Source organism: Indicator indicator, chromosome 5 (assembly GCF_027791375.1).
Source record: "Indicator indicator isolate 239-I01 chromosome 5, UM_Iind_1.1, whole genome shotgun sequence".
NCBI classification, from domain to species: Eukaryota; Metazoa; Chordata; class Aves; order Piciformes; family Indicatoridae; genus Indicator; species Indicator indicator.
Window position 1 is genome coordinate 36,942,961 of NC_072014.1, and position 13,811 is coordinate 36,956,771.

Consider the following 13,811-nt stretch of genomic DNA (forward strand, 5'->3'; position numbering starts at 1 on the left):
TTTAAGCTTGCAAGCTATCAACCTTGCTGCACTGAGAGATGAACAAACAAGCATGAACAACTTCAGTTTGCAGGAGAAGGATGCACAGAAAGTGCAGGATGAAGCACTTAATTTGTGGTGTCATGAAAGATGCTTTGCTTGGATGTACCTGAGCATGCAATATCGAAACTAAAAACATCCTGACCCTAAAGCTGACACTGATGCATAGCCCCAGGCGTTGCTTGCAAGCATCACAAAAGTCCTTCAAACCTAGTTTCCCCCTCCATCAATTTCTAACCTCTGGCTTTTCCTTTTGAAGGGGCAAGACATGTCTCTGTTGTAGAAGAGTCAGTGAAGGATGACTGTGTGATACAGACAGAGCAGGGCTTCAGAAGCCCCTCACCCACCTGAGCCTGTGCGGTACAAGGCTGACTGAGAGCCCTGGTGCAGCTCCACGGCCCCGTGGTTGGGGCTGCGGTACAGGGGGCTGTAGTAGGTCCTGCCTTCGTAGATGGGGGTGATGTGCAGGTCTGGAGACACGGCTGAGCGCAGCTCCTGGCCCAGCTGGCTGTGCTGGCTGGCATAGGAGCTCCTCAGGCCTGCAAGCAAGAGGAAGGAAACGTGTCCATGGCCTGTATCAGTTACAGAGAGCAATGCCGTCACGCCTCCACCTTTCAGCCAAGACAAGGCATCAGTTACACCTGAAGTTATAAAGATCTATCCATTAGGCAATGATACACGCTGAAATTCACTGACTGATGTGTTTCATCACTCCTCCCTCATCTCCCACACTTCTGGATCTCTTCCACTGCCTTACAGGCTCTCAGCCGCCCTTCTCCTAGGCTGAACCTTTAGGCAGCTAAGTGCTAAACAAGCCTTCAGCTGCTCACAGTAAGCAACACACAAGACAAACCCATGTTGATTGTCCAGCTTGCTTTATTACAGAATCACTACCTAACACTTCTGACACCTACAGCAACTTGGGCTTTGAGTAGTACATTATCAGGAAAATTCTCTTTAATTTTAGAATCCTAGAATGGTTTGAGTTGGAAGGGACCTAAAAATTATCTAGTTCCAATCCCCTGCCATGGGCAGCGATAGACCAGGTTGCTCAAGGCCTCATCCAACCTGGCAATGAACACTCCTAGGCTTGGAGCCTTCACAAATTCTCTGGGCAACCTGTTCCAGTGCCTCATCACCCTCCTCACGGGGAAGAATTTCTTTCTTGTGTCTAATCTCAAACCAGCTTCTTCCAGTTTGAAGTCATCACCCCTTGTGTGTTGCCAACTCCATGACTTTGTACAAAGTCCCTCTTGAGCTCTCCTGTAGCCTGCTTAAAATCCTGCAAAACTGCTCTAAGGTCTCCCTGGAGCATTCTCTTCTCCAGGCTGAACAACCGCAACTCTCTCAGCCTTGTCCTCCTATGGAAGGTTTTATTTTTATCTTCAAAACCACTGAAATGCCTCTGTTTGGAAGACTCAGAATTTCACTTTGCTACTTAAAACATACAACATAATGTAACACATGGCTCACAATCCAGCAACAGAAGAGGAACAACTTCTGGCATGACTGATAGGCAGTGCTTGACTTCGGGATTCCCAACTGATTTAACAGCCCCTTCCCCCACAACGCTGTCCCAGCTTCACTCACAAATGAGCACTGCACAGGGGCTGTCCCAAGTGCTGAGCTGTGTCTTTACCTGGTTACTAACCTGTGAGGCTGTCTGGGCGTGGTGGCACCATCCTCTCGTAGATCTCATACTGCTGCCCGTACTGCTCCACGTCGTGCAGCGTCCTCTGCAGCGTGGCGCCCAGGTGCTGCGGCACCGCGGTCATGCCAGAGCGCTTGGGGGAGGAGGACCCCAGCTGCGTCTGGGATGGGGACGCCACTCTGGTTTGTAGGTCAGCGAGGCCCAGAGGGGAGCCGACCCTGCCGGAGGGCTGGTAGTGGGCGGCGGTGCCGTTGGGGTTGGCGGGCTGGCGGGAGGTAACGGAACCGACGCGCCGCACGGTGCCGGGGGACGAGGGTCTTTGGGCGGCGTAGGGTGAGGCCGCCCGTGGTGCCGGCAGCGTCGTGGAGGAGTAGGGGTGAGAAGGGAGGGACCTCTGCTCGGCGGCTGATGGAGAGCCATAGCTGCTGCTCAGGGACGCCCGCAGCGACCCCCTGGAAGGGGAGACACCCGTGCTGACCATGTAGGAGGGGGACTGTGCTCGGGATGGCACCGAGCTGACGCGCCTCATGACTCGGTTGGTACCTACGGACGGCTGTCAAGAGCAAAGGCATCTGTTAGTGCTGTCCTTCCGGCAGGCAGTGGGCACTTCTCTCCCGACAGCCAGGGAAGCCAACAGGAAATGCACACAACTTAACAACACATACATGCAGATAAAGAGTGGCTGTTGCCTTGAACAGAATTCCTTCAGGTTTTCCTATAAAACAGCTTTCCTCAAGAGCGTCAACATATATTACTTATGTGCCTCACCACCCTCATGGAACAGGCTGCCCAGAGAAGCTGTGGGAGGCTCCATGCCTGGCAGTGTTCAAGGTCAGGTTGGACGAGGCCTTGAGCAACCTGGTCTAGTGGGAGGTGTCCCTGCCCATGGAGAGGGGTTGGAACTAGCTGATCTTTAGGGTCCCTTCCAACTCAAAGCATTCTGTGATTCTATGATATAAAACAGCAATCTACCTTTGAAAAACCATCCCTTCCTCATCCTTATTTGCCTTTCTCTGTTAATAAGCACCTATGCTTTCCTTCCTCCCTAAACAGCCACGTTTGGAAATTCAGGAACAGGAATGCAAAGTCCTAGTCTAAGCTAAGAAAGTTTTGTTAATTACTGTCTTAGTATTATTCAGACTAATGAGAAGAGAGGAAAAATGCCAGGTGCAGTAGAAGGTACAGGAACACAGATCCCACCTTGCTCTAAGCACTATGCTTGCATACAGGCCACGTTCAAGGAGCCTTTCCCAAAACCCACAACTGGATTTTGGGTGAGTGATGCTCTCTTGACATTCCAGTGTCAGCATGCTCTGCACTCAGCAGACCTCACAAGTTTTACTTAGTTTTATCTGCAGTGATTTCAGCAAACAGATCTCTCTCAGCTGCAATCCATTTCTGGTTTTTGAACCAGTGAAGGTGCTACATAAAGGTGCAGTTCATTAATGTTAACTGCAGCCCATACAAAAGAAGGTCCAGCTACACAATTGTCTCTACAGCTGAGCTCCAGGCAGAGGTGAAGTGCATGGTTCTGGGCATACCTGGACTGATGCCTGCCCTTCAGCTCTTGAGCTCCTCACCAAATGGTTATTAGTGGTTCCAATTAGGGAATGCTGCTGTCTGCTTTCTGATTTGCTCAAGTTCTGGCTGTTATGGAAACTGCTTACTTCCTGGTACCCGCTGTCAGAGTAAGAGTTCATCTGTGTAGAGCTTCTTGAGTTGCCTACAGACCCTGCAGACAGGAAGCCAGCATAAGAACAAAAGCATCCAACAAGTTATTTTCTGCAGCACTCACAACTGCATGACATTGTCAGACAGGCAGTACAGAAAGAGATTCTAGTATTTAAAATGCACACAACAGACCCTCACTTTCATGAAGAGACGTCTGCTCTGGTGAGTAGAGGCTCCCTTGCTCTGGTTCTGTCCTAATGTCATAGGCATTGGTGTGAATGCTCTCTGACACTTGGGGTTTGTGCACACTGGTGGTCTGGGGATCTGAAAGAACAAGTTCATCAGATAAACCAAACATTTCACATGTCAGCTTCCTGCAAACTCAATCATGGGCATTTTCTCACACACACTAATGAAGCACTTATAACACAAACAGAGCCTGCTGGTAGGCAGCTACCAGACTAAAGGGAGAGAACACGAACAGCTGAGAATCTTCTTTCCTCTAGTTTTGCTGTAGTTTTACAATTCCAAGTTTTCAAATGTACGTTCTAACCTAGTTTAATGAAAAATGTACCTGATTACCTAGCAAGCATTCTTGGGAGAGTAAAAACCTTGTGCAGCTGTGGTGCAGCACACAAAGGGCAGCTACCAGTTGTCTGCAGGGCCGAGAACCTCAAGAGCATCTCAAGGAAAAGGCTGAGCTGAATTCCATCGCTGTTTGTGTACCACCAACAGAGGTTGCTGCATATCCTATACATTTTTCACTTTGTGTACCACTACCCAAATTTATCCACATTTTAACAACTCTTGAGCTAACTTCGGTTCTAAGGACATTGGTTGAACTTTACAGACAGCAAAGAGAAACATCACAGTGCCATTCATGAAGAAAGGACAAAGTGAAACATAGGCTGGGGAAAAAGGACAAAGATGAGGACACAAGCTAAAACCCAGAGCATTTGTCCCTAAAAAGCTGTGAAGAAATACTCTGTTTTTTTACCAACAGGTATCCACAAATTGCTGCTGTCTCAGCCTTTGTACAATCAGCCATAACAGAATGCTCACACTAAAAATGTTACTTGCTAATTGCAATGTCTGAACATGACTCAAATGCCAGATTAAAAAAGAAAAAAAAAATTACAGATCAATGGATGTTAGAAATTACAGGCAGTCATCACAGTTCTGCACCAGTAGTACAGTCTTAGGTCAAAGCCATTTAGTAAAACTTGATGCCAATTAATTCCCTGTAATGGGAGCATTATGTCCAAACTTAATGAAGATTTAATCAGCAGTGTTGCAGCACTGCCATCAATCTCACCGTGGGCATGCCTAGAAATGGCACAGAGAGCCAGCACTGAGCTTCGAGCCCCTCACAGGCTCTGTGGCACTGCCTGGGTCACAGCTCAGTGCAGCTACCAGCAGGTGCTGCATGTTCTGTAGCATGAAATACTTGTGGGGACTGGGCCACTTAAATGATAGCTATATTCAGCTTCCATAGTTTAATCTTCAATCTGTTCTGTTTAGATAGCACAAAGCCCTGTTATTTTAGTTACTTGAGATTACATGATGCTAAATCAATGTCAAACTGGCAGATGATCAGTCTGGGGAGAAAGACAGAGGCAGACTGAAGCTCAATTGTGCAGTGCTGTACAGATGTTCCTGAGACAGAGCCTCCTGAACCAAACCTCGCTCCCATCACACATTGGACACCAAGCAAGTGCTTTCACCGTGCTAAAAAATAGATTGTTTGGGTTCTCTAACAAAGGCAAGAATGCACAATACAACCAATTGTTGTCTTTCTGTCTCTCTGCTACTATAAATCATGAGGAGAGTGCCCTGCATCAAATAACTGCTTGTTTATAGGCAGTTGCTGAGCAAATATTCTATTTATAAGCATCTGTGAAAACAACATCAATTTTATTTCTCTGCTTAAAATTCTGCATAATTCTAGTGATGCATAAAGCAATTACAGCTATGGCCACATCTTATCACATCACCTCCTGAAGCTTTTTGACATAAACTTCTATCAACAGTCATGAAAAAAAGGTGATTGGTGGAGCTGTTTTTCATTCCTCAAGAACTTCAGTGTTTTTCAGAGCAGTTGGTAAAAGCAACATCCAGTGACACTGCCTCAAAAGTGTCAAAGAGTGAAGCTATAAGGATGCAAAATCTGCAAACCTTCTCTAATCGTTACATAAATGTAAATATTAAATGAAGATGTACATCAGGAAGTTCTAAGCACAAAAGCTATTTTTTCCAACACACCAATTTCTGAGCAACTACTCCAGAAAAGCCTTGCTTTAGATACAGAGGTGTGTCAAGCAGACATCTAGATTTATATCAATGCCTGCAGTATTTAAGGAGAAATAGGATTTGTTGCTGTGTACTAAGTGACTTCTTGGAAGGGATGTGCAGAGGATATTTCTAAATAAAAGAAACACACAAACAGGAGGAGAGTGGAATATTGTGTCCAGTTCTAGGCCCCTCAATTAAGAAGGATCTCAGGGAACTGTTTGAAAGAGTCTAGTGCAGAGCCACGAGGATGATGGAGTGGAACATCTTCCTTATGAGGAGAGAATGAGGGAGCTGGGGCTCTTTAGCTTGGAGGAGACTGAGGGGTGACCTTATAAATATGTAAAGAGTGAGTGCCAAGAGGCTGGAGTCAGGCTCTGCTTAGTGATGCCCAATAACAGCACAAGGGGCAATGGGTGGAAGTCGAGGCATAGGAAGCTCCATGGAAACAGGAGAAAGAATTTTCTCACTCTGAGGGTGATGGAACACTGGAACAGGCTGCCCAGGGGGATTGTGGAGTCTCCCTCTCTGGAGATATTCAAAACCCAACTGGATGCATTCCTGTGTGATCTGTTCTAGGTGACCCTGCTCTGGCAGGGGGGCTGGACTGGATGATCTTTCAAGGTCCCTTCCAGCCCTTAAAATTCTGTGATTCTGTGAGGAGAGAATTAAAGAATGAAACAGAAATATGAGCTGCAGAGAAGAAAGAAAGAAAAGAATTAGTAGAAAAAGTCAAGGAGAAACCCAAGCAATAGCCAAGGTAGAAGTTACAGGATATATTGAGAAGGAAATAAGGAAATGGAAAGCAATTGGATAAGAGAAATCAGTGGAACAATGTCTGAGATCTCTCAGAAGGTGTCTTTAACAATTGTAAAATGTCACTGGAACATTACAGAACCAGGGGAGATGATGTGATTTAAAAAAAAAAAAAGCACCAAAAATAATGTTTGCCTTGAAAGAATAAGAAAAATACAGCTTCCCAATTACTTGAACAAATTGGACTTCTGTTTTAAAACACCATTAAAAAGAATCCCTGAAAAGCACCACTGTGACTGGCAATACACAAATGCCAAGACAAGTGGGCTGTTGAGATTAGATCCACAAGAAGGGGATGAAAGCCACTGTGCCTCAGCTCAGCTGAGGCAGTGCTGTGGTGGCACCTGTAAATATGAGTACACACACATTGAAGAGCCTGGTGTCTAAATAAAACAAAAAACAGGAAGGGAAAGTAAAGTAGAGTAAAACAGTGAGAATTCTGAACAGGCTTGAGTGAAGCAGCAGATAAGCAGGCAGTGTAATTCTCTGTACAGCACAGCCTGGACAGCTCTTCAAGCTGCATGAGTCCCCATACAGAGAAAGGCTATTAGCACGATGCAGAACTTGGTTAGTCAAGCTCCTAACAAGCTACTGAAAGTGCTAGGTGCATTTTGAGGACATGAAACCAGTTTTGCTTTATGTGGCATTCTGTCAGGAGAAGGATGTGATGGACATAGAGAAGCACAATCCAGGGCAATAAGCAGTTTGCAGGGAGCCTAGGTCCAGCTCCTGGTCCTGCTGTGTGGTTTGACATGCTGACTTCTGCCTTACTCTGAAGGGATGGCACTGCTCAGAAGATTGACTCTGAAATATTGAATATTTTGACTGATACAAACCTCTGAGGAGGAAAAGCTCTGATCTGTGAAGGACAGGTTGGATTATCTCAACAGGCACCTGAGTGTCACTGTTAAGACACACTCCTGTCCATTCCACCCAACGCACCCAGGATAAGATAGAGAGCTACTACAAAACAAATGTTTCTTGGTTTGGGAAGAAAGTTCAAGCTATTCTGAGACAGAACACCAGAAAAAACACTCTCAGGAAAATCTTCACTTATTGGAGATCTTCTCAGTTAAGTAAGAATAGCTGTAAAAAGAAAATCAGCATATAAGCTTCAAAGATTCAGTGTTTTTTATAATCTCTACCTGCTCAGGGGGAAGTTATTTTTGGGGAATTAACTGCAAAGGAGACCCAGTACACCAAGCTCATGTTATAGTCACTTCTCACACAAAAATGCAAAGGCACAGAAAGGTGCAAGGAAAGGACCTGCAACTACCTCTAAGGCAAACCACCTTCTTACAGTAACAGAGGAACAAACAAGGAGCAAGAAAGAGGGCATTGATGTTCTACTTCAGAAAAGACACTTAACCTAGCATTGCTGTGAGTACTCAGTTCACTTCAAAACAACACACAAATGCCAAGAAAACAAAGCTGTGGGGGCTTAAAATCAAAATGGACATGTAAAAGGTAATACCTGATGATCTCCAAGGAAATGACTTCTCAGTAGAGCTGCAGAAAGAAAAACAATTATCACAACAATGAATCATGTGGCTGGTCTGGATTCACTGTTCTTTTTTTTTTTTTTTTTTAAACCAAAGGTTACAAAAACAGCACAAAATCCCCCAGCAGACAAAGGTTCAGTAGCCCAGGTAAACAGCACTGTGGCACTTCATGGCTGAAGCCTTGGTTACTGACCCTGGGAATGCCCTCTGACTGCACGGCAGATTATGGAGCACTGAAACCCACCTTGCAGCAGGCCAGGCAGGAGCATGGTGTACACAGGCAGTGCCTCTGTAAGGTGGGATGACAAACCAGCACAGAGCAGGTGTCCAGCCACGGGTGTATGATGAGCAGCAACCAAACTGCTCTGAGCACAGGGCCTCAGACTGCCCACAGCAGGGTCTCACTTTGGGAATCACCACCTTAGAGCATATTGCACTTACATGTAAAGCACTTTGAAACACATGAGCACAAACGGACCCACAATGTTTACTGTTATTTCATTGCCCAGTCTGCCAAAGAGAATTCTGACCCTTTGCCCAGGATGAGAAGTCAAACCATCTGACACACCACAACACTACACTGCTAAGGGTGAACAGATAACAGATGTCACACCATCAAGGTTAAAGAGCTGCCCTAAGGAATGACTCTCTCACAAGATACAGCAGGTGCCAAACATCAGAGCCAACCCAATTTCTCTTGTATTCTTCCAGTAACTATTTTCTGTCAAACTGTCTCAATCACTCTGCTCTTCCACAAAGCCAAGCTCCTGTACATGCTGATAACAGCACTGACACACAGCTTCCTCTGCAGACAAATGCAAAATGCATCCACATGTCAGATACATTTTCCCATAACAATACAGAAATTCCCTACTCTGCACATGAACTACCAAACTTCAAATACTATATGATTTTTTTGGCAATGATTCTAAGCTGCTCTTTTCCAAGAGGCTATTTACAGGAAACCCAGGAAAGCCCATCAGATTTTGTCATGTCTAAGTATCAGCTTGTGCTGAATGTGATTTCTGGCAAGACAGACCTACTTCTAAACCAGTGGTTTTTATTTGACTGTTTCACACCACAGCTACCAATGACAAGAGACTTCAGCACAGCACATGAACAACACCAAACAGTCATTGCCTAAAATAAAAACAATCATTTAGGAGCCTTTTTTTTTTTTTGAAAGCAAAGGATTTGGTATTTGTATATAAAGAGTGCTGAACTGCAACTGTGGTGGAAGTCTAAAGAAAATAATTGGAATTCAGGCTTCAAGGGCCTAGAAGCCAACTTCATCTCTAAGTAGTAACAGAATTTTTTACAAAGTATTGGCTGCTCTTGCCCTCAGTCTATACCTTTAGTGTCCTTTGGGTGTGACACTGATGTTTCCTTCAGAATGTGCAACAAGTGGTTCAGTGGAATAGACTGAAATTTGGTGCACAGCATTACAAGTGAAGAGCTCAACTCCAGGCTCTCCAGGCTCATCTCCTTCAGAAGTTTATTTGTGGAAAGAAGAATGCTCAAACACAGGCTCCATCACGTTCAGATCCATGCTTGAACGCTCCCAGGTATTTTCTTTTTCCTGAAGGAGCATCTTGTCCAAGGCCAGAAGCACAAATATCTTAAGTTTAGACAAAGATGAAGTCATTTAGCAGCACTGCCACACAAGCCCAGTGGCAGAAACACTGAACAAGAACACAAACACAACCAAACGACATGCCAAAGCAGGAGAAGCAACCAGTTCAGCTCAATGTCACCCTATGGGTTTAACCAGGGTAGTTTAAGAACTTACAGAATCATAGAATTGTTAGGATTGGAAGGGACCTCAAGGATCATCTAGTTCCAACCCCCCTGCCATGGGCAGGGACACCTCACACTACAGCAGGTTGCTCACAGCCACATCCAGCATGGCCTTAAACACCTCCAGGGATGAGGCTTCCACCACCTCCCTGGGCAACCTGTGCCAGTGTCTCACCACCCTCATGGGGAAGAATTTCTTCCTAACATCCAGTCTGAATCTACTCATTTCTAGTTTTGTTCCATTCCCCCCAGTCCTATCACTACCTGACACCCTAAAAAGTCCCTTCCCAGCTTTCTTGTAGCCCCCTTCAGATACTGGAAGGCCACAAGAAGGTCTCCTTGGAGCCTTCTCTTCTCTGGACTGAACAGCCCCCACTCTCTCAGCCTGTCCTCATAGGGGAGATGCTCCAGCCCTCTGCTCATCCTCATGGCCCTTCTCTGGACACATTCCAGCACCTCCAGATCCTTCTTGTAATAGGGGCTCCAGAATTGGATGCGGTACTCCACTCTGGTGAGACCCAACCTGGAGCAGAGGGGGAAATCACCCTGCTGGATATGCTTCTCTTGGTTGGCTTTCTGGGCTGCAAGTGCTCACTGCTGGCTCATGTTGAGCTTCTCATCCACCAGCACCCCCAAGTCCTTTTCTTCAGGGCTGCTTTCAAGCCAGTCACTGCCCAATCCAACAAGCAGCAGCTGCCTTCTCCGAAACAGCCTCCATGGCCACGCCAGTTCTGTGGCACCAGTGCAAAGTCAGGTGGATGAGTTTAAACTACTAGGAGTTTAAACTGGGATTTAAACAAAGCCAGACTTTGCACGACAGGACTTGCTAGGGTGTTTCAGGAAAGCTCATGGCCTCCAGCTAAAAAGAGGTAAGGAATGGCTGTAGAAGGTTCTTTCTTAAGCTATGACAACTTTCTCTGCAGAAGAACAGACCAAGTGAAGGTGGTAGAAAAGCTAGACAGCTTTCTATCCACAGACACCTGCAACTGTGTAGCAGAGGAACTGCACTACCATCACCTGGCTATTCCAGAGCACCAAGCACTGCCAAGACCACCAAATTTTAGTTTTTCCAAAGCCTTGGGCTAAGGTGCCTTCAAGTTAAAGAAGTTACAAACATTTCTCCCCTCTAGTTCACTACCCTTGAGTCTAACAAGTGCATTAACTCCAGGATGTGTCTTTGGCATATTTAGGGGTTAATAATTGCATAGCAAAGGAAATTCTGTGTGGTTCTGCTGGTTTTTTGCTTGCAGACTGAACTGTCTTGATGAAACCTTTAACAATATTTCTCTTGTTAAAAAATTCATGAGGAAATTTTTACCAAAACCGGTAGTGAACTCAAAGGAATTTGAGTAACACAGAGTGAACTTTAATTATTGAAAGCTGAGTTCTGAAAGTTAATCTCCATCAGTTCTTTACAGAGTATATTCTTCACTCTTCCTCGAGTAAATCTGGATATAATGGGGTAATTTTTAATCAGTCACTGCTAGCCTGTTCACTGAAATGAGAAAATATGAAGCCTATTTGACAGCTCCTGTGAATGCCAGCCCCAGAACTCTTATGCTGCGTGAACATCAAGTTTTAAACCCTTCACCTTTTAGTTTATTCCTCAGACCCTCTGGAAACCCAAATCCTCCTAACGAGATGACCTCATTCCGTGGTGCTGGCAAAGGTACAGAGCACTAAGCATGCAGAAAAGCTTTACTCTTGTAAGACAAAGGTTACAGAAACCCCAAAGATACCTCTCTACTCACACATCTGGCTAACCAAACCTTCACATGTACAGGACTTAAGAGCAATGAAGGTTGTTGTGACTATGGCTCATATGCAGAAAGCTACTTCAGGAGCAATTTGACTCGATTCTTATTCAATTATTCTTGCAGCAGTCCAGCATCTACTGACTTCATCATTTCATTCTGTCACCTTATAGATGAAATCTTTTAAAGTTACCAAATCTTTCAGCTCTGGTAAGCAAGTCTAAAGCATTTTCTTCCACTGTCTAAAAACCCAGTGTGGTCAAATACTGGTCACTGCAGTGAGCAGCTGCTGCCATTAACTACTTACTGTGTCTCTTCCTGAAATTAAAGGCAGAACACAGCCGAAGGCAGCCTGCATGTGGTGCACTTCTAAAAATACCTCCTCTCAGCCCACCATTATCCTTGGAAAAGAACTAGGTTAGTAGGGTAGACATGAAGAAATGGGATTTTTTTTGTTCCTTCAGAACACTTTGGAGTGGCATGTATGTCTCTAACTTCTTTAATTGAAGACTGCATATTATTACAGTAATAGCAGCTCTTTTTAAATGCCATGAAAGGAAAGCAGAGATAAAATATCTGACAGACAGTCATGTGCATGAAAAGGATATTCCCCTCTCAAGAGCTTCTCTGATTTCCAAGAGTACAAAGAATAAGTGAAATAAAAACAACTCTTCACTAAGTGCCTACAAAATAGATAACACTGAAACCTTTTTAGCCAGCAACCCAAATATTTGGTAACTGAGGATGGAGCATGCACACAAACTGCTGCAACTGAAACCAATGTAGTCACTTTTCTTTTTTGATCCTTTGCACTTATTTCCTAATTATTTGGGCTTTTTTTCCCCATTTGAGATTTTGTTGTTGTTTTCTTTGGTTTTGTGTGGGTTTTTTTTTTCCTTCTCCCTTTCTTATTTTCACACCTTTTCTTTGCCATTTACAGCTGTAGTTCAAAGCTGAACCAGCTGCCAACCTGTTAAGATCTGATAAAAAGAAAAGGTTTTGTCTGAAGCGATTAAGAGACAAAATGTACTGGGTACCACTGGTACTACGTTAGAGCCTTCAAGTGACAGCTCTGAAACACTTTCTGGTCACACTGAACAGGCAGAGCTGGCAGGGGAGGTCACACCAGTCTCTGACACTCCCATACAGGGCTCAGCAAGGCTACAGGAACAACAGTAGGGCTCAGACAACTGCAGAGCACTCATTTCCGTTAAGGTGTCTTAAGCAGGCAATTCCAAAGTAAGGGCATTTCAGTCAAATAGTCAAGACAGAGGAAGGGACACTCAGTGAGACTGTTCTAAAATCCAGGGGAATAAACCCAAGGCAGTCCGTGGCTCAAGTTCTGAAATGAAGGTCAAAAGACATCACTGCAGTCTGACTCGTAACAAAATAACCACCAATCTTTATATGTCCTTCTTTGCAACAGAGAGACCTCAAACTCTACAGCCAGATTAAAGAAGATTTGCAGTACATGAAGAAATGGAACACCTCAAGCAGCCCCAGCATGGACCAGCTTCAAACAGAAGTGGCTTCCCCCACTATTCTGCAGTGGAGAGGGGCACCTGCCCAGCACCAGCAATGTTCAGGGGACCTGGCTGCTGGTTACTTCAGCTGTCAAGGAGGTCCCAGCTAGCTCCTAGTGACAGAATTAATAAGTGTTTCTTCTGAACTGCTAGGATAAATGCACTGTGCAACTGGGCCCAAAGTAGCCTTCCATCAGCACCCTGATGATCAGCTGGGAGATCTTGAAGTCATTCCTTCCTGACTTCTGCCAAATGCTGTATGCCTTCATTGTGTGCTGAAGAGCTGCAAGGAACGCTAAGTGTATCCTTCCTTACTTCCTAATTGCATGTAGCTCTTTCATTTGTTTTTAATTTCAGTAAGTGAAATATTAGTGTAAATAAATAAACAGTTTTAATTACCCTGACTCCCTCTCTTTTCCCACCCTGAAAGCACAGATTGATTCTAAAAAGGTGGGTTTTGTAAGGAGCTTATCATTTGCCATGAAAGTCTGGTGCCATCATGTACTGCAATATGTGCAAGTTCAAATACACCTCTTGGAAACACTGAAACATTTGGTATGTCATAGGAACAAAATTAAACCACTTTCTGTGAGGATAATTACAGCTCAGTCTGAGCAGTCCTGTCAGGACAAAGCTGTGGAAGAACTCAAGGTGGAGGTGGCTTGGAAAGTCTCAGAGGCTGCAGCTCTATATGTGAAAGAGAAGTTCCAGCTCAGCACTATGGCATGCCAATTTCCCAGCAGAACTACTTGCTTTGCTGACTTTTACC

General features: G+C 44.9%; 1 protein-coding gene across 4 annotated transcripts in view; it reads right to left on the reverse strand.

The window, feature by feature from the left end:
- PKP4 (plakophilin 4) overlaps nt 1-13,811 on the reverse strand; it is a 54,007-nt gene that overhangs the window by 24,448 nt on the left and 15,748 nt on the right. For 3 of the 4 annotated variants that reach the window (XM_054381189.1, XM_054381188.1, XM_054381187.1), the window contains exons 3-7: nt 7,941-7,975; nt 3,554-3,685; nt 3,232-3,422; nt 1,691-2,243; nt 387-578 (exon numbers count right to left, since the gene is read on the reverse strand). In XM_054381189.1, the coding sequence (XP_054237164.1) occupies nt 387-578; nt 1,691-2,243; nt 3,232-3,422; nt 3,554-3,685; nt 7,941-7,975 (1,103 nt within the window). The remainder of the gene's footprint in view (nt 1-386; nt 579-1,690; nt 2,244-3,231; nt 3,423-3,553; nt 3,686-7,940; nt 7,976-13,811) is intronic. The other variant, XM_054381186.1, reaches the window with a different exon arrangement.